Genomic DNA, 21,072 nt, shown 5'->3' on the forward strand with positions numbered 1-21,072 from the left:
CTTGTGACTACTTGGATAGATAAGCCTAATTAATAGTTACATATAAACACGGCCTAGTCTTCTTTTCTTATTTAAATAACAAACAATTTTTAGAATTTGTTTAGTTGAGGTTTAAGAAGGGCATCAAAAGTTACTCCAACAGCCCCACAGATCAGAGAACCAGCATCCAAGATTTAAGCCACCAGTCCCGTGAATGGTGCACAGTACCTCGGAGGAGCCTTCGTAGTTCACGTCCACGGCATTTCCAGGTGTGGCAGAGGAATCCGAATCCGAGCTCTGAGACCCACCTCTACCTGGAGTCTGAAATAGATGGGGAAGACAAAAGTGAGAGTCTACATTTTAATATTTAATAAATATTTAATAAAGCACACTACATATCCTATGCAAGGCTTCTCTTCTACTTGTTGGAATACAGAGGTATTTTCCCTCCACAAGAAGTGAACAGGTTGACAAGTAATTATATAAATTTCAGCACAACACTTCAACAAAAGTTTCTATCCAACACTCTCCATCCACAAAATACCAAGCAGATACCAGAAGCAAAGGCCAGGATTTTAAACCACTTCCTCTCATGAATGCTCACCACAAAACAAAAACTTTGGCTAAACTCTGCCCTTGTATCACTCTTGGTGATGTTCAATTAGGTTGCTCTATGCTATAGGAAAACAGTAGAAATAACAACCTAAAAAGTTTCATTAGTAGTGAACTAGTATCATCCTACTTTTTTGATAACTTTTCTACATTCTGGACAAGTCCTTAAATATATGAAAGACAGAAAACTGAAGTTTGAGAACCTTGCTGATCTAACAAGCACACAAACAGTACACCATCTTGATTGGAAAAAATTAAAAATAATAATCAAGGCTGTAGTAAAGTTAAAACATGCTAATCAGTAAAGATATTCTGTAAAGATATACTTCTCTGAATATGCTGAAAAACAAAACAGTATTGATTTTAAATTACATACTTAGATAAAATAAGCAAATAAACTTTAAATACTGCATGATTCAAAATCTGGGTAGATGGATTGTATCTTATAATCCTTGTTCAACTAAAACTTTGATTTAATGTTGATTTAACTTCTCTTACTTATCTCCAGAATGTCATTGCTTAACTGATGGCAGAAGAGTAAGCATTCTCAAAGGAAACATCATTAAAAAATTATCTCAACATGTATATGCAATCCTAGTTTCAACAAAGAACAAAAAGTTCATTACCTAGCTCCAGTATGACAATCTCAAATGGGATAAAGTAATGCTACTGCTGTATTTTGGCCCATCTGGAAATACTTGTAATGCTATGAAGGATTTTATATCTTAATATAAGAGGATAAAGAATTTAAATATATAGATTGAAACCTACAGAGAGAGGGACAGAATTTTAGTTTCTTCATCTTGGTGCCTCCAAAATCTTATCCAGAAAATAATTTTCTTTCTCAAATAGATCCTTTTTTTTTGATGACAAATCAGTTATATAACCTCTTATAAGATATCTGCAGCACACGATTCCCATTCTTTGAATATTAAGTATATTTTCCTGCTTTGTTTTAAAAAGAATGTTCTATTTTCAACTTTCATAGATAACTAAGATAACAAAGATAAAGGTAACAAAGATAATAGCCTTTTACTATTTATCAAATCTAAAAAATATTACATTAACAGGTGAAGTTTACTGTTAAGGACTTAATTCCCAGTGAAATACATTTCAGTTTTGGAAAGGCTCTGAAGATTGGCCAAAGGGAAGTGAGAAGTGAAGCACTAAGCTATGGGGGCTGGTGACAGTAAGAGAAGACAACCATCTCTCCTTATTCCAGCCCTCTCTGAAGTCATCAGTTATGTGATCAACACAGTCTGGTTTTCCTACTCCGTGTCTTTTTCACTCCAGCTGTATTGTATTTGTAAAGAAAATATGAACACCACTTCCTTCTAGCACAGCATACAAAAGGAATAGGCAAGGCAATGCAAGCTCTGCAAGTTAATAACAGGAGAGGCAAAAAAGGGGGTAAGCAGAGATACTACACACATGCAAAATATGTCGAAGTGAAGGCATTGGTACTTCTCCCCAGGGTTACTGATATAGACACTAAACAAGGGACATCCCAGCATGGACCACAGGCGCACACTCTTCAGGTTTGTACATGACATCAAACTGGGAGGACCAGGTGATACACTCAAGGGTGGGGCTGCCACTCAGAGGGACCTAGAAATGCCAGAAGAAACAGGCCAAGGGGAACCCTATGCAATTCAACAGGCACAAATGCAGAGTCCTGTGACAGGGAAGGAAAACTCCTGGCAGTAAGAGAGGTCTCTCTGCTGAAAAGGACTGAGGCCTTGTGTCAGCCAGCACATGGAACAAGAGCCTGCAGAGTGCCCTGTCTGCAGAGATGGCTGCCAGAAGCGTGGATTGTGTTAACAAGGAGCCCAGCCAACTAATCAAGGGAAGTGATCATTCCCCACTGGCCAGCAGCCAGTGCACCACATCAAGATACTGCTCTCCCAGTCCAGGGAGAACACTGATAAACCAGCAAAAGTTTAGCAAAAGGCCACCAACACATCTGGGGATGAAGCATCTGACCTGTGTGAGAAGCTGAGGGAACAGGGCTGGCTCAGTCTGGAAGCAGAGACAGCTTTGGGAGTGCCAAACAGCAGCCACATCACGACTCATGAAGAGGCCACCAAACAGAGGAAGCCAAGGTGGTCTAAGCAGCACACAGTGGGAAGACCAGACACAAAAACTGAAAGGAGAGATTCCTACTGGATGTAAAGAACAGCTTTTCCAGTATGAGATAGGCCTGAGCAACTTGCTCTTGACCTCCAAGCTGATCCTGCTCACTGCTCAGACTAGGGAGCTCCTGAGCTCCCTTCCTGCCCCAATTGTTCAGCAGCGTTAAAAGTGCTGCCCACAGAAACACACATCCCACAAGAAAGCTTTGAAATACAAGTTAGGTAACTCCATTGATGAACATGTGGACTGTGTTCCATTGACAGCCAGAAGAATATCTAAAACAAATGGTAAGTTGAAGCTAGGTCTCCCAGGAAGACAAGGTAAGTTAGAATACTGCATCTTATGTTTCAGGGGCACTAAGAGATGGTCGAACTGCATCTTTAGACAGGCAGAATCTACCTCCACTTTTGCAATATTTGAATATACACTTTCAGCATACCTAATGAATCATTTTGTCCCAAAACCAAGAATTTTCTGCAAGAATTAACATAACATTTTCTTCACCCCTATCATAACTCCTTATACAACACTACTGTACACTTTCAATTGCCCATCCCATTTCACCCCAGAGTTGACTCCATTTTGCAATGAGATTTGCATATTAAGTTTTGCTAGTTCTAGCACTACAAATTTGAGATTATTACCACCTCCAGGATGCAAGCTCTTCTGTTATTACTCCACTGTACACTGTTATTACTCCATGGTTGCTCAAAGTACTTGCTTTATGAAACACTTCAGACATGCCATAATCACACTAATAAGCACTGGATGGCATGTCTCATTGCATGTACTGTATGACAGAAATTATTACACAGTACCTGGTAAAATCCTTTTAACCTTTCAAAAATCAATGTGTGCTCTTGAAAAGAGAAAGCATAATTCCAAGCTAGATTTAGAAAGCCTAGTACAAATGGTGACATTTACTGATGAGTGCGATGCACGGGAAAGAAGAGTGAGAAGGAAAGAGGTCATTAAGCAACTTTCAAGTTATAGTTCATAGTATCCATTTGCAAAACAGATAAGAAACTTAAAATAAAAATTTGGAAGAATTTTAAGGAAGCCAAGATCAAAACCAAAATTAATTTATCTTTCAAGGTCGTAATGTAATTTAAATACCCTTCACCTACCAATAAAGAATGGGACACTGCAAGTGTCTTTTCTAATTGATCATTGCATCATCAAATCGGTTCACACACACAGTCATGCTATGCTCACGTACCCCTGCCGTATCACATTCCATTAAACAAAAAAGAATCACAACACATTGAACAATTTGGACTTTGTGATCTACGAAAGGACTCAGAATGATGTTCTTTGTTTTCAGATGGCCTACAGAAGGGAGCAAATAAATGACTTACTAACCCCAGAGAAAAAGAAAATTTCCACACAGGCTTCTGTATATGTACAATTACAAAAGTAACATTTGACATCTGAAGGCATACCCAGAGTTGAAAGACTAATACAAAGTTAGTTTTTGATCCAGCATACTTCTCTCCTAGCTGTCAATTACATTTGTTTACTTTGCAGAGAATCCTATATTTCTACTGCTCGCCCTAGAGTTGTAGAAGTAATACACTAAACTCCATAATGCCATCCTCTATGTTTTCTCAAAACTGCAAGCTAATATAAAGAAACATCATTAACCAACAAGAATTCTGACAATGACTGCAGCTTGTCTTCTGAAAAGGAATTGAAAATTATATAATGAGTGAGTTGAGTTAATGCTTTAAGATGAGGGAGTATAAATATGGACCACTACTGTGTCATTTTTGCATAGTCTTTTATCTGTCTATAGCTACATTCCTTTCAGTCAGAAGACTCTTTTCAGCAATTTGAAATTCAGAATAAATTAAAACCTCTGAAAAAATATGTAAAGCTTTGAGAAAATGTGAAAAGATACAGATTTAACAGTTTTTCCAGCACAGATTTAAATACTACTACTAAGGGTACTACTACAACCATAAAAACATCCTGAAGCAACAAACAAGACACAAAACTGAGAAGGTAAGAGGGCCAAAGCCCTTGTTGCCAAAGAACTCTCAGTGCTAGGAACAGGGTATTTTGCCATACAGAACAGTAATACCATTTACTTCTAAAGCAGTGTGATGCTACTTTGTAACTCTGTAAAATGAAATGACTCCTGACTTCAGAGGGCATAAAACTTTCCTTTCTCATCATGCCATCAGTTTCACACAAGCACACTTTGTGCCCAGGAACAGGCACACACGCTCCCTTTGGCTCTGAGGAGAGGGCAGACGCACAGCTGCAGTTCAGCATCTATCCAAGCAAATATGCTATCTGCACTTATAAATGTGTAAAGAAAATTCTAAGTCAGATGCAATGATTTCAGACAAGTAAACACCTCTGTGCCTGAGCCTGGAGTAAGAGAAAAGGTGACTGTACTACCTGAGCTACAGAAATGCCTGCAAAGCCCTGTTCTCCTCCAGACACCAAGATCTCAAGACCAAAAACTCAAGCATTAGTTAGAAACAGAAAGCAAAGAAGAGCACAGAGAGCACTCACACACAGCACAGTAGCCAACAGTTGTAGACTGTTAAAGACAAATAATGGAGACAAAAACTAATGTAAAAGTAGTCACATTGGCCCAATAGATGAGTTGCCCACTAAAAAATCATAAGCAATGGGAAGAAGGCTCAGAAGGAGGTCAAAGTAATCAGTTTTCTACCAGCTGAAAATAAATGCCTCCTCCCTGCAAACACAAGAAATGAGCTCTGCTTTAACAGGCCAGAGGCAACTGCCACTGCCCCACAGTGGATTAACAACGGGGAAATGACACAATGCCCAAAGAGGGCATCAAAGTTGAACACAATAAAGAAAAGACTGCTCTCCAAGGAATCCAACAACAAAAATCAAGCTATGGGAGCAGGAAAGGTGCATCTCAGACATTCCACAGAGATTCCTTTTGGGAAAAACTACCTTTTTCTAGATCAACATGATGAACAATGCTTGAAACCAGGAAGTGGCAACAACATACAAAAAGGGGGGTTATGGTGCAAACATACAAAACAGGTGGATCCCTGAGATGTCATGTTGAAAACATACATAAAATTTAGAAACTTGTGAAAAAATTTACAAGCTTGTAGGGAAAGGATGTAAAATGAGAAGCTAGTTGAGGACAGCATGGAGATACTAACCTCGAAAACTAAATAAGTAATGTTTACTGTATCATACCTTCTACTTTGAAAATATGTCATTCAAGCTCACAGTGAAGATGCTCTTAAAAGCAGAAATTATAACTATGGATGAAATAGAAAGGTGATCAAGGTAGAAAAGTAGTATAAAAAATAAACATTTGATGCTTTGAAACTTCAGGAATCAAAAACTATAAACCATATCTTTGTAGCTGTTGTCTTCCTCCTTTGCAGCTTGTCAGCCAGCCTAGTTACAACAAAAATGAATGTAATAAAGAATTCCTTTTTCAAAAAACATACTTTTATAACTCCAGTTATACTACCAATAATGTTTAGCTCTCTGCCTAGAAAGGGTGGCATCACCTATAATCATGTAACAAACCAAACAGATATGCAAGAAGCTATGTTTCAGTGACAGAAAGCCAGCTATACAAATGATGGACAATAAAATGGTCAAGAAGAGGTTCCTTATCCTTCAAATTACTGCACAAGACACATCAAAGACATTAAGAATTATGTTCTTTATTAAAATAACTGACATAAACCTAAGATTCATTTTTAATACCAAAGTACAGCAGAAGTATTTTTCACATTTTGCTAACCAGAGCACAAGTCAAAATGGTACATATGTACGAGGTTGTGCATGCAATCAATATTTTTACTAAAGTCCCTTTTAGTATGAGGTGAATTTTTAAAAGCCTAGTTATTTTCAGCAATTAAAGGTTAACACCTTCAAAAATCCTGGCATTTCTCTACTTAATTTTTAGGCAGGAAGAAGTCTGTTTCACCTTTCTTGACAATAACCTCCCCTGTAATCTCGTAACTTTCAGGAGCCACTGGAGAAGTATTTGTTCAATCTTTTAGGAAAAGATGTCTGTTTCTCACACATAAACTTTTGCACTGACTTTAGATGTTTATAAGATGTGTTTAGCAGAATTCATACTTAGGGGCAAATATCCTTTGGCACTGTATGAAGCATTTCCTCTTTTGCAGAAGCCTTTCTTGACGGCCTGGTGTTACTCAGAATCAATAAACATCCAGTTAACTGCTGCCAATATTTAATTAGGTCCGTGCTAAGTTTCCCCGCTTGTTAGCAGGGCTTCCCATTAAGCTTCAGGAAGGAAGTTCTTCCTTGTAAACACGAAGCTCCAAATAGACCAAGATCTTCACCTGCTCAGGGTCTATGACCGAAAAATAACCTGAGATATGTTTTACACTGAAAAAGTTGGTGGCACGCTTACTTTATTTCCCCTAACTCTCATTCTTATGGCAACGCTTCTTTGCATGGCAGACAAGGAGAGCAAGCCAGCGTTTCCAATAAAACACTCTTTCGCAGAGGTGTTACACAGACAGCACGCTTTGGAAGCAACAGCGGATAAAACGGGGAGAGCAGCTGGTTTTCCCTCTATCCGTGAGCGCCTCCTGCGCCACCGCTCTCCGGCGGTGCGGGATCTGGAGCGCTGCCTGCCCACCGCCGCCGTGACTCAACCCTTTTGGGAGCATCCCCCTGCCGAGCCCGCACGGAGCCGCGACCACGCCGGCACCTGCCCTGCGCCAGCGCCTCCTGCAGCTCCCAGCCGAGCCGCAGGCCAGCTGCAAGGCGACCGGCACCGGCGCGGGGATCTGGGCAGGCGAGAAGGGTTTCATAAACCAGTGTCACAACTTGGCTTTCCAAGCCCGGCAGAGCTGCCGGAAAAGCCGGTTCCTTAAACCACGGGAGGCGGCCGGACGGCGGCTGCCGGGCTGGCTCCCGGCATTAAGAGCCTGCTGCCTGCCAGCCCCTGAAGAAATCACCGCAGGTCCCGGCGGCGGCTCTCCCCAGGCCGGGCTTCCCTTTATCCTGCCCTATGAGCGGGCGGCCGCAACCGCGGCGACGGGCGCAGGCGGCGGGCGGAGACGCCGCCGCGCTACGGAAGGGAGCCACGCCGGCCAGGGCCGGCCCTCGCCCCTCCGACAGGCCCGGCCGCGGGAACCGCCCGCCGCCAGCACCTCCGCCCAGCCCGGGGGACGACACCGCCCCCAGCCGGGACGGCGGGCCCGGCCCGTCCCGTCCCGTCGGGGCTCGGGCCGTCCCCCAGCGAGAGGGCGGGGGCGGACAAACTCACGGCCTCCGGGGCCGCGACGGCCCTAACCCGTACCCTGTGCCGCAGGACGGGCCGGACAGGGCCGGTGGCTGGGGCTCTGCCGCGGGGAGCGCAGCTCTGAGCCCGGCCGGCACCAGGAAGCGGCACCGGCACGGCACACCGCCCTCGCCGCTGGGGGGGGCCTCGCTGCCTTACCCGCTGCAGAATCCGCCTGAGCATGGTGGTAGAGCGCGGATGCCGCCGGACTGCCGCGGCCAGGCCGAAGGGAAACCGCGGGGCCCCGCAGGAGCCCGGTGCGGCCCGCTCGCCCCGTGACAGCCGCCGCGGCCGGGGAGGCGGGGCAGCCGCCGCGCTCCGCCCCGGGGAGGGGTGGGTCCCGCGGGGAAGGGGCTGCGGACGCCGCCCGGCCGCGAGGTGCGGAGCGCGCCGGGAGCTGCTCCCGGGACGGGATGGGGCTCGGGCCCGGCTCCTTCCCGCCGCACCGGGCCCAGCGCCGCAGCTCTCGGTCCGTCCCTGCGCTGTGCCCGGGTCTCCGCCGCCCGAGAGGCGTCCTGGCTGCTGAGGGCAGGGCGGGGTAAACGGAGGGCGGCGGTGTCTCTGCCCCCGGCCGTTCTCCTGTCGGGGGCTGCCCCAGGCTCCCGACAGCTGTGGGCCCCTTGCTGCTGGCATCGGCCGAGAGAAGGAAAAGGGCTGTAGTTTGAGCTTGCAGCTGGGGGCTCACTGGAGGAGGCAAAGCGCAAATGCAGCGCCGTGTTACTTTGTTACTCGTGCGGCACGGAAATTACTGACAAATGCGCGTTCAGGAAGGATTGTTGAAGTGAACTTGTTTGGATAATTAACCTCAAGTTTAATTCTGATGAAGCAGCTCCTTGCTTCAAGCCCTCAGCTGAAAAGACGACCTTATGGCATGACCCATTAGGTGTTTTTAAATGGGAATAAGATTGGTTTTGTACAGCTGTACAGATCTTTAAATATTTAGGCAGACCATAGATACTTACTCTGAATCTAACCAGAAATGACTGCAAGTTTTATAGATATTTCAACAAGAGCAACAGCCTACACAACAAACTGCCGGACTGCTTGATTTGCCAGACCCAAATAACTTGACCAACCCATCTTTGTAGAATGTTTCTTACTCTCCTACGTTAGCAATTCCTGAGTGCTCAGAGGAAGGTGATAGTGATTGGAGGACACTAGTTAACAGTCTTATATAAGAGGAGGCTTTTCTTAGCAAGACTTGAAAGGAAATACATGCTCCTTTCCCTGTGTGGATTCTAGAACACATGCATCTGTCTCCCTGTCCAAATATCATTCCCTCACCAACTTGTTAATCTGTGGGCCAATTTCAAATACAACAAAGTCAGATAAGGCTCAAAGATATTAAGTTCCTACAAATTTAAATAGTTAGCCAAAGAGAAGAGTGACCCTATTGAATCCTGGCCATAAGAAAAGACTGCAGTGTGGCTGCTTTTACATACCAGAGAATGCACATAAAAACTCACCCTTAGGGCAGAGATCTAGGGGAAAAAATTTCCATCTCTCCCACTTCTAGCAGAAGTCCTTGGTTTTAATTATTTTGTGTATGGTAATATCTATGAATTCATATCATGTGCTCTCCTAAAATTCAATAGAATTTTCAGCTGCTGGTAAATAGGCTGTGTCCTCAGGCATGGGAGCTGTCAACTTCCATTTCATCCAAGCTCTGTTAAGGGTTTGGTGACAAGAGGGTTAGAAGGTGCCTTCCTAAAGAGTCAGTTGTTGGTAGAAAGTCTCAGAACACAACCACAGCAAAGATTTTTCCAAAACCAGCTGGAAACAGGTACCTTTTCCTTTAAACACAAGCTGAAGGCTGAGAGTCTGAACTACAACAAACTCGTGCCTATCTGTCAAAGCCAGCATTTTTTTATGTCAGTACAGAACTGAAATCAGTCTTTTGACTGTACAAGCAGTATTAAGGGTGGCCCAGTGTGCACCAGCACTTCTCAGATCTTCCAATAGGTAACTGCAGGGTTTTGTTGGAACTTCGGGGAGTTGTTTGTTTTTAATGGCTATGCATATAGTCAAATAAAAAGCAATGATTTCTGGACCATGGCTCACAAGAATTGGTGTTCACACAATCTTCTACCCCAGCTGAGGGCTACAAGGAGCCACTGCCTTTTGCTAGAAAATGGCAAGGAACACACGTGGTATATGCACACTACATATGCTTGCTTGCACATACAGCCTACAAGCTTCTGGGCTATTTATTGTCCAACGTGTTTTCAGTGTTCATACAGATGACTATTTTCAGTCATGTAAAATTCCTGACCTCAAAGTCACATGGTCACAAGCTCCTTTGCTGCACTGAAAAAGTATCCCATTTTTTCCAAAATGTTGTTTTTAAGTATCCTATTTATAAAAGATATCAGCCTTTGGTTTGTTTTCTTTTTCCTAGCTCTTCAACTGTACACTTTTGACTGTCACTGTGTGCTGTTCCATATACTTTCAGTAAGTAGTTTTCAAATTTACCCATATCTTTTTCTGAAGCTCTCTCCTTTCATGTTGAATACACAGTTTGTTTAAAGAATATGGTTTAGTTTACATGGTGATATTTGGTCAAAGGTTGGACTTAATGATCTTGCAGGTCTTTACAAACCTCAATGACTCTATGAAAGGTATATGACGAAATTTGGAAGATTTATGAAGTGCAGATTTGGGCAAAAATGTATTTTCAGTTGAAGGCAGGGCTATTTAGTAGCACATAGGCTGAAACTACTCTATGCTTGAACTAATCACCAATGGTTCCCGATCCATTCCCTTCTCACTACAGGGAAAAATAACAGCTCTCCAATTCTTCACTCATGGTACTGAGGAGGTTGGCCAGAGCACTTCCCTCATCATGTATTAGAGAGAGTGTGTTTGCTCAGCTGCTGTAGAACCTGGCTGACTCTGTGGTGATGTCTCTAACAAAGAGCTGATGCCTCAAAGTTGGTTCCTGTGCTACAGAGAGCCTCTTTCAAGTCAGTGCAATTGCTTGCATGAGTAATGAGTGTGTGTCCTAATAAAGGTTGCATGGTTAGCATTAATAACAAATCCAAGAGCTCCAAGTCATGACTTCATTCTAGTATTACAGAACCTGAATGCTGGAAAACTTGCACAGCTCTCCCTTAAGAAACCCTAATTAAGGAGAATTATCTCTTTTATCAATGAAAAAATTGCTTCAGTCACTGATTCCTTTTCCATCCACCTCAATACTGAATCTCTGTGTAGCATATATCATGTGGCTTTGCTGGAGTAGCTGGAGAGGTAGGCACTGGAACTGGAGAAAGCCCAGCAGCATGCAAGGGAACTTAAGTCATAAATATGTATAAGTTCATGTAAAAAATAAGCCTTATATTAATATAACCAAAATCTGAGATGGAGAAGATCTGCTGCTGAGTCATGCAGAGCACTCTCTGCCAAATGCCTCAGCTAAGAATTTATTCTGCTTAAAGTTGAAAGCCTGCCACAAAAGAAACATTTTCAAATTCCACCATAAAAAGCTGTGGTGATACCATGGCCATTCTGATCCCATTACTCCAGAGACATTAGGAATTGTTGGCAATTTGCCTGAGTACTTTCCAGTAAATGGCAGAGAAAATGGGTCAAAAGGAAAAAGAAAGGACCTTTGTGGAATTTCATTGCAGAGTAAAATTAAAATATTTTGAATAACAGATTCTTTGGTGTTATGTGTTCACCTTGGCATGTGCTAATATACATATCTATCTTCTCTTTCTCTCCTCTTAGAAACAAACTTATTCATCTCAATCAGTCTAGGCACATTTGAGACTATTTCAAAGATTTTTAAGTGAAATTATTTAAATGCCAAATGAAAGAAGTAGGGGAAATAGAGATCATTGGCATGTCAGTATTAATGGTTATTAAAATTAACTTCAGTAGTGCTTTCTTAGTTACAGTAGAAACTAGGAAAGCAGAAATTAGATAAATTTCCAGTGTATGAAGATTTAATGTTAATAGTTAAGGGCACCATTTTGGTCACCCTTCTGCATAACTAACTACCAAAAATGCTGAAGGTCTGACATGGGTTGGGTTTTTTTCAAACACAAATCTAACCAAGTGCAACAACAAGCTTTTGCTCAGGTTATTTTGTTTGGTTGGTTGGTTTTTTCAAAAATAGTAAGGTCAATACAGCACTGCTTCAAACACTGTCCTCTCTCTCTGAACATTAATGCACTATTTGTTCATGGCCTTGTATATAAGTAAATACAATAAATGTTGGCTTTATTGAGAGTCACTGTGTACATGTGTTACATCAGCAATTCAGTTAAACACTTTTAAATTGTCAGAATACAGACTGCTAAATAAAGAGGCTGAATTTTACAGATACAAGGATGTTAACAGGCTTTCTCAGAACAGTAAACAAATAGACCCACAGCATTACACTAATCCCATAATGCTTAATGGTATCTGTTATTATAAAGTTAACCTCTCGAAGCCATCCAGATCTGTATTTCAAAGTGTACTGCATCTAGGAATCAAAATGATATTTTTAAGGTGTACAACTACATGCACACTGCAAAATGCTGGCTGGCCAGCCCTTGATTTTCTTGCAGTATTAGCCAAACCTGTCCATGTAGCAATTGTAGTAACGACTTAGACACGAGGAAGGATCTTGGGTATAAACAAAGGAGGATTAAAAATCTTTCTCAGTTAAGCTTTTTTTTTTTTTTGAGCTAAAATGTTTGTACTAAAATAGTAAAGAGCAGGACCTTTCACTCATGTTCTTCTGGTATAGAGCAGGTACAATTTGCAATTTCGCAAAATACTGAAGCAAAAAAATAAAAAACCCAAACCATCTAATTTATTAATGGAAAATAAAATGCATGTACAAAAGCCTAGGGCAAAGAAGCACTGGGTATCAGTGAAGGAAAAAGTAACAAATGCATTTCCTATGGCATGATGAAATGCCACATGGTTACACAGTTATCAAGGATCAACCATTCAACAGCTGATGCTCCTTTCCATTAATGCCAGCTAGATGCATTACTGGGTCAGCTAACAATACAGATTTAATCTGGAGCAAATACACATGCACCACTGAATTTCTGTATCATCTAAGCTAAGAAGAGTGTGGGTTATAATATTAAAGCAGTTTTATACTTTCTGTTGACTGCAAGTTGATTGCAGGCAAAAAAACTTCCACATTAAATTCATTATAAAGCTGGCCAGAAGACATTAACTGCTTTGAAATAATGTTAATATATTTTGTTAGGTAGAATAAATTTGCAAAACACCTGAATTGTGCTGTTTGCTGGTAGCTTTTCTGATCTACAGTTAAGTACTCTGAAGCCCTATTTGCCAAGCCATGTAACCCCAGCCTGGCCTCTATAGCTCTCTTTTCTTAGATGAGTGTTAGCTGTAATGGTAAGAGCAATGCCAGTGATGTATCTGTTCCAAAAATAAATATCCACTCCTAACTTCCAGCTTGGCACTGAAAGGCTCGCCTAAAACTGGATATATATTGTAGAAGGTTTTAGCATGGACCACATCTGCCTCAAAAAGTTTTAAAACCAAAGAAGCAAGAAAAGCATCATATAAAGATTAAGATTTAATATTACAGAACCAAATAAAATCATCCAACCTAAAAAATGTCTCAGTGGTGATTTAACTACTGGGCTAGAATATGTGTTTAGCACACCAAAATCTCTTGATGAGTTTGCCAGGTGGCAAGAAATGGAAACTCTTTGAAGTTAGAGCATTTTATTCATATTAGACATTTCTGGTCAGATACAGAGATTTCCCATAGGTAATAATAAAGCCCTTTTTTTTGTAGGCAATTGGACAATACTGATTTGTATGAAAATCTTAAATTTTTAAGCTTGTGTAATGTATTCCCAGATTCTGGCAGTATAGTAGCAAAAATATAAGGGTAAAAATGTCCTTTGTCTTTAGGAAGAAGGTGAGGATCATCTACTTCTACATCATTTCCCAGCTGCCCAGCAATATTATGATCACAATAATCTGTACAGGACATCCATTTTGTTGCATGGCCCAAGGCAGAAAACGAAATGAGGAGTTTCAGTGTTTCAAGCCATTCAAAGAAATCTCCCAATCATGAACATTGGAGTCTTGGCTCTCTTGCACACAGTTGGACCTCACCCCAGTATGGTTTCGAAATCAATATTCCAGTCTACACTAACGGAAGAGAAAACCCACTACACATGGTTCATGACTGAGCAGGGCTTTTTTTGGTCATCCTGACTTTTGATTCCCATTAAGGACTGGTGTTACTCTCCTGTTAGGGAGAAACACAGCTTGAGGCTCTGTTGACATGGAAAGGTGGGATAGCATGTGGATGTTCCTGTCAGAGAGGTGTATGAGACCATAACCATAGACTTGGTTGAGTATGGGAACCAGTGAGAATCCTCCAGATGCTCAATGCAATGGCCTGGCTCTAAAGTTTCACAAGGAGACCTGAGACTTAGAAATACATGGGAAAAGGAAGGGAAAAAAATTAACTGAGGGTCACAATCTTATACTTTAAATATTAGGACACCAGATATGGAGTTATCTCAGTCTCACCAGAGCTTTGCAGAGAAGAGCCGTAAAACAGAAAGAGATTTTATGAAGTGGTGGGCAATTAGTAGCAATAAGCAATTTACTGAAGTGATCCAAACAGCTTATTTTTTTAAGGTTCCTTTGATGTTTAAGTGCTATTCTTATAAATGTAAGAAACAGCAGATAATAAAAGGTGCTCTCCGATCCAAGCAAAAATTGATGCTGAATGAGGTTATTAAACTGAAATATATTTTAAGAGTATTAAAGAGACTTCAAACTGAAGTCACAGTCAGAAGTTCAAATTGCTGTTTCTTATTAAAGATATTGGTTTCCTGATGTCTGCTACTCACAAAGAACAAGTGTTGACTACTATAACCATCTTTCCATTACAAAAACTGTTACAGATGATTATAGCAGGTCTGTCCACTTTCAGCTGTCAAGGCCCAGGCTATTTCTTCCCAAGACAAAATTATGTAAAAGCTAGAATTTTGTACAGTTATTATTTGCTTCTCCCTGAATTTTCAGGATCTTTTAGATCCTATTCAGAGGATCTAAATTTGAGCTCTACAAGTTACACTTCTCAGCATCTGTAGGGTCATCACACAAAACAGGAACGCTCACCAACAGCCTGTGATGGCTGGGGAGGCCTCTGGAGCTTCTCAGCTTTTCTCCAGGGCTATCCCCCAGCAAGGCTTACTCTAAAGCTCTACTCTCACTGAACCCTCCCTTGAAGATGCCAGATGAAGTTTTTCTATGGTCTTTAGTATGCCCTTCTTCCCAAATGTCTTCTTGTCTGTTCTTTCTTTGTGAGACCACTGGGAACATCTGCTTCCTCCACAAGGATTTCTGTCATTCTCTGAGAGCTGAGCTGACACAGGGACAGATCCCAAGGGCTGTTCCCCCATGGCAGCATGCTTCCATCAAGTGACCACATTCATCAAGCAATGCACCAGGAGGGCAAGATTCTGTCTCAAAATAAATTCATTTCCTTTGCATATATCAAAGGTTATTTTTAAGACCTACAGCTGATGGCAATACTTTTTCCAACAATGACAGCCCAAGAAACAAAAAGCTACTTACCTGGTGCTAGGCAAAGGCACTGAAAGAAAACTATTATCATACATTATTTTACATCACCTTTATTCCCAGCTACAGTCATGATGAAGTCTTGTAATGCATGGGTTTTAGTATCATTACACAATCAATCAATCACTAGTTGGGTGCTTTTTTACCCCTCTTACCCCTGTCTCCCAAGTGTCTGCTCACAGCCAGGGTTGGTTCCATTTTCCAGAAGCCAAGGAAGGCTGTGGTGGGAGAGCAGAGGACCTGCTGTCCAGCAATATGCCATGTAGTGTCACGGGGGGCCACATGGGAAAACTCTCTGTTCAGAATGAATGAGACAGGTTATTTAGGAGAAATAACAGAAAAAAAAAACTGATAACAACAAACATGCTTCAATCGCTCACTACTAGAAATATAATGCCTACATGTCTAACTCCTCCTCATCCTTCATGGAGGCCCTGTAGCTTCTTTTGCTTTTGTGGAGGAATGAACAAGTAACTGGTTCAATTAAATAAGTTGGATGTAATAATAGAATGCAGCCATATTATACTCATATAATAAACATACAAACATAGAAAGACTGATTTAAGAGGGTATAGACTGTCTTAACTATGGCATCCTGCACCAGTTGAAAACTTTATCATTTGGCATTACTAATAATCTTCCACCCTAGTATTTTTATGCAGTTAATACACAAGTATGTCAATCAGTATATCTGTCTACATTTAAAATAGCTATAGATACATTTTTTTTCCACATCACATTGAAAACATTTTACCGATTCACTTTTCTCTGCCATTGGCAATTCCAAGTAAACAAGACCATTAATTTCTTACCTCAGACGAACCAATCCATTCCCTTTCCAGGAAGCTGTCAAGAACCTTACAATTTACTCTTACTGCTTTTTTTTTTTCTCCTTATTTCACTGTTCTGTTGACATAGTCCTATGCTCATAAGCCAGGGTGAAGTGCTATATGCACAGCATGTCCAACACCACTACAGAGCTAAAGACAAAATGGGGGGGGGCGGTGGGAGGAGGTGGAGGTTGGGCTTCCTCCAGCCCAGGAGCTGTTTTGCCCTATCCCCTGCTACAAGACAGTTGCCTACCACAAACCCTTCTCTTGAATTTTGGTGTAAAGTTCAGGCCAAATCCATCTGCAAAGCAGTGATTTGTAGAATCATATAAAACTAAGAAATCTACCATTTTTCCAAATTATAGCTATACTAGGAAGATATGAAGAACAAGATGCAGAGGGCTCCTACAATTATCTAAAAATCTACTAAAGTCTTTTTGGGCTTGCCACAGCACACAGGCTGTGAGTCACAACTCCCAAGGCTTCCACTTAACAACTAAAAGGGAGAAATGATCAATAACATTTTTCTCAGTGAGTGATTAAGACTGCTTTTAACAATGCAGTCATGCATGCTATGTACTAAAAGGGATGATTCATTAGTTACTTGGAAGAGGAGCATCTTCTTTTCTCAGTTCAGAAGCCAGGGAGATGAGCTAGTGCCCCATGAACAGGGCTGACTAGCATGTAGAAAGAGAGGAAATACTGGCTGCTTTTGTCCCTGTCTCCACATCTGCAGAGCTCTTCTCACTAGGGCAAGAAAGTAACTGGGGAATTTTGTATTCAGAAGTGGCATTGTTTTAGTCATGCTTTGCATGAGTCTGACACCAGAGCTGCTGGCAGCTACTGGCAGCTCACTCCTCTGCCCTGCAGTCACAGGTGCCTGCCCCAGGCCCAAAGCATGATCTTCATGGCCCCACTGAGCAGCCCAAGCAGACACACCAACTGCTCTGCACACCACGTTCTGACATTGCTTTGGCACATACATGAGAAATTAGTCTGTCCTGATTGTTGTGGCAATTGCCTCTGCTGAAATAAAATGAACACTTACATGCAGAACTGGCAAAGAGGACAATGACAATAAAGGATTTTTTTAAATTATTATTTTTATTCAACCCTACTATTGCTGAAATGAATTTTAAACCAACTCCTCCCTTTCCATCATCTAAAATTTGCTAATGCTAATCTTCCTTTGAAGATGAGGTCATGCATACAGTAACAAATATATCACTCCCAAGCCTTGTTAGGTTTGGGCATTCTTTGCAACACCCTGATGGTGCAATACAGTAGTGTGATGGCATCTGAAAAGTAATGCTGGGTTGTCTTACAGTCTTCTTCCTGTGAGGAGAAATGATGCTGCCAAAGACTGTATGCAAAACATTTCCAACAAGCAGAAATTGAGGTTGTTGTATTTTAATCACAACAGGTGTTTCATTTATGGGCAAGTACAAAGCTTTTTCTTTTTCTTTTCTTTCTTTCTGATAAGACAGATCAGAATCGTCACATAGAAGACCTACATTTCTTTGCCCTTTTCTTGGGGTCTGAATATCAGACACAAGCATAACTGGTGTGCTTCTTACTGCAGACTTGTAATAAACATCTGGACACGCTGTACTCAGAAAACTGGCAGCAATTCCAAATTGGTGTATGTGACAGACCTCTGGCACCAGCCTAGAGATGGTCAGTATCTGCAGTGCTAGTACACATACAGTGCCCTTGCATCCAAACAATCACACTATTCTTAAGGACGCTTGTATCCTGGATTTTATCAATCCCACCAAAACTCTGCTTCACTCATCCCTAGGCTAAGTCTTTGCCAAAATGTTTCTTTCTCTGGTTTGGCTTTGCCTTTCTTTTGACCTAATCCTGACTACCTTTTTTGCCTTTTACTGCTCTTCTCCTCTGTCACAGGTTGCCTCCTTGGCAGCCAGCACCAGCTATTTAAGCAAAATAATTAATTTCCCTAACTCATGCCTCTGTTTTCTTCAAGAGGTCAGGGTGGGGTGAAAGGAGATGTAGCCTCCACATGCCAGGGCAACCCTGACCCACATGAAGATGTTAGCAGATCTAAGGGGTGGAGAGGAAATCCCTGTCAGTACTTCCCTTCCCAAACACACTCGAGCAATATCCTGCCCTGAATATGGCCTACTCTCAACCCTCCTGTATGCATTAGTATTTATTACCATCCTTTTGTTATCTGAATCCCTTTTATTTCACCTTGTCAAGTGCAGAGTATACTTCCCATAGGACTGGGAATAGAAAAAGGGTCTCTCTAAGTGCCTGTCTAGCTGGGCTCCTGATAAAAAGACCTTAGGGATTTTGGTTATATTATTCATTATGTAAGTGTGCTTAAAGCCTCGGCTACATAAATTCCATGCAATTCAACTCCAAACATACAACTTTAAAGAAATATTTTACTCCTGAAATAAGTGCTTTGAGGGGGAAAAAAAAAAAAAAAGGAAAATAAAGGGTGGGAGTGGTTAGGTTTGGGGTTTTTTTCAATTCAAAAAGATGGTATTTTGATCTAAAGCAAGAATCATTTTTGTGGTTTTGAAGGCCAAAAAATGTCTCTTGAAAACCAAACAATTGACTTGAAACACAGACAGGTTCTTTTCATTAAGTACTGGAATACATTGATCAAAATAAGGATCTTCTATTAAAAAAAAAAAAAAATCTCATCTTCAGTCAAAAAGTTTAAATCTCCTGAGACTCCTGAATAAATGCACAGCACATTTTGGACACCAAATGGAATAATCTTCATTAGATATACATATATACATATATATGTATATAACCACTGAAGAGTAATGTATTCCATATAAAAACAGAGCATTATCAATTCCATATGTGAGGTATTATGTAACTTGAATTATTTTTTCTTTCACCATTACGCTTCAGCTTCCACCAGAAACTTCAAAGACAAATAAAACATTAGTCATTTAACTGGTGATATATAATACTCCCATTTGTCATCTCTGGCAAGGTTCTGCTTTTAAACTTAAGTTAAAGCAATTAATTTGTGTCCTATGAGACATAAGAACCTAAACTTCATTGCAGCAGATCTCTGATAATGCTGAACATAGAGCAAGGTCAGACCTTGGGAAGCAAAACTGAGCACAGTGTTGAATGACTGCTACAATTAATTTTTTTCTGTAACTCCTGAAATCTTGTATGCTACTCTGCTGACACTTCCTTGGAAATAGCTGCATCATTTTAGCTAAAACATTTCCTGCCTTCTCCCCTCAGCAACCCACAAGAAACAGCCAGAGGCATTTATTTAGCATTGAAAACATCTGAACAATATATTCACATTTCAGAAAATATGGAAGAATTGAAAACAGTATAATTTAGTGGAAAGAGCTGAGTCGTTTTTTCCTAGGACCTATTGCCCATGCTCTGCATAATGGAAATGTTGCTATTTTTTTTTTATCAGTAACTCGCTGCCGTGTCACGCTGCCACTTTCTATAATGGTTAATATATAACTCACCAATGTGTCAGTTTTTCCCTAAAGTGTTACTTCAGGCAGTGCAGGGGAATTCCCTTTGATATCTGTGCCAGAGCAAAGGTACACTGGCAGCTGTAGTTATACAAAAGGGGGACTTCAGCTGAAGGACAGCTTGGGAACGTCTGTGTCCCATCCCTGCCTTGCCTCTGGCTGCTTCTTCACACTCATGCTTCTCTGCAACTGTTTTTGGGTTTGTGCTGTAAATCAGGTCACTGAGCTGATCCAAATTACTAATAGGCTTTTTGTTTACAGAGTTGTTCTTAATACAGGTTGCTTTTCTTACCAGAACGATGCCAGAAATTGCAGTGCTGGTGCAACTGAGAAGGCCAAGTCCTGGGACAAAGAGGAGAGAAAAGCAGTTGGGATAGAGGACACTGGGGAGGAAGCATGCCTGAGTTCATGGAACTGCTGGCTCAGATGGTGTCTCTTCCACTAATAAGGGTAAGATGCAGTCAGGAGGTTGCTGTCATAAACCATTAGCAAACAGCAAATTCACAGAAAAAGGATCATGCACTTGCTCTAAAAAAAAGACTACAATTAAACAGTAAAACAGCTCCATATGTGACTTTTGCAGGAAAAGTAGCTATATAGACAGGTGTTAGAGAATGTGTGTGGGCATATGTACACACACACACACATGTGCATACACACACAGATGCATATTAACACACATTTACACAACAAAAACCATCTCTAAATTTAAAATAAATGCAAAATACATCTCACTTGAGCGTTTTTGACAGTCTTCAAAAGCATGCTGCTCTGATCCCCTGGATGGCTGGTTCGTGAAAGCAACAACCAGAGAAGCCTATAGAGGGAGCAGGCTGCCTTCTTTTCCTCAGCAAAAGGAGTTTACAACCTTAAGTGATGACCCTGAGAGAAAGGAAACAGAAAGGTAGAGGAGGAAAATGTCTTAAGTAGAGCCCTATGCAAGGGCCAGAGCAGTTGCCCTGCAAACAGGGGGAGCAGCACCAGAGCTGCCTCTCAGGGCATGGGCAAGAGAGCTGCAGGTTCACACCTACCTTCTTCCTCCTCCCTCTTCTTTGTGTTCACACTTTGTACCCTACAGGGAGTCAGGAATTTCTTAGTGTTTCCCCCAGTCTCTGTCCCAGCATTTCAGCAGCTTCTCTGCACATTGCAGGATGGAGATTTGCTT

The 21,072-nt window shown here is 41.4% G+C and overlaps 1 protein-coding gene and 1 long non-coding RNA gene across 2 annotated transcripts in view; both read right to left on the bottom strand.

The window, feature by feature from the left end:
* EEA1 (early endosome antigen 1) overlaps positions 1 to 8,293 on the bottom strand; it is a 67,855-nt gene extending 59,562 nt beyond the window's left edge. The window contains exons 1-2 of the mRNA XM_041409733.1: positions 8,156 to 8,293; positions 208 to 300 (exon numbers count right to left, since the gene is read on the bottom strand). Of these exons, the coding sequence (XP_041265667.1) occupies positions 208 to 300; positions 8,156 to 8,179 (117 nt within the window). The 5' untranslated portion in view covers positions 8,180 to 8,293. The remainder of the gene's footprint in view (positions 1 to 207; positions 301 to 8,155) is intronic.
* A 7,460-nt stretch (positions 8,294 to 15,753) lies between these two features.
* Positions 15,754 to 20,781, bottom strand: LOC121338680. The gene is made up of 3 exons (XR_005953067.1): positions 20,643 to 20,781; positions 20,200 to 20,249; positions 15,754 to 15,878 (listed from the first exon to the last, which is right to left on the bottom strand). It is a non-coding gene; the product is annotated as an uncharacterized LOC121338680 (long non-coding RNA).
* Between the last annotated feature and the right edge of the window lie 291 nt (positions 20,782 to 21,072).

Source organism: Onychostruthus taczanowskii, unplaced genomic scaffold (assembly GCF_017590055.1).
Source record: "Onychostruthus taczanowskii isolate IOZ18803 unplaced genomic scaffold, ASM1759005v1 scaffold31, whole genome shotgun sequence".
NCBI classification, from domain to species: Eukaryota; Metazoa; Chordata; class Aves; order Passeriformes; family Passeridae; genus Onychostruthus; species Onychostruthus taczanowskii.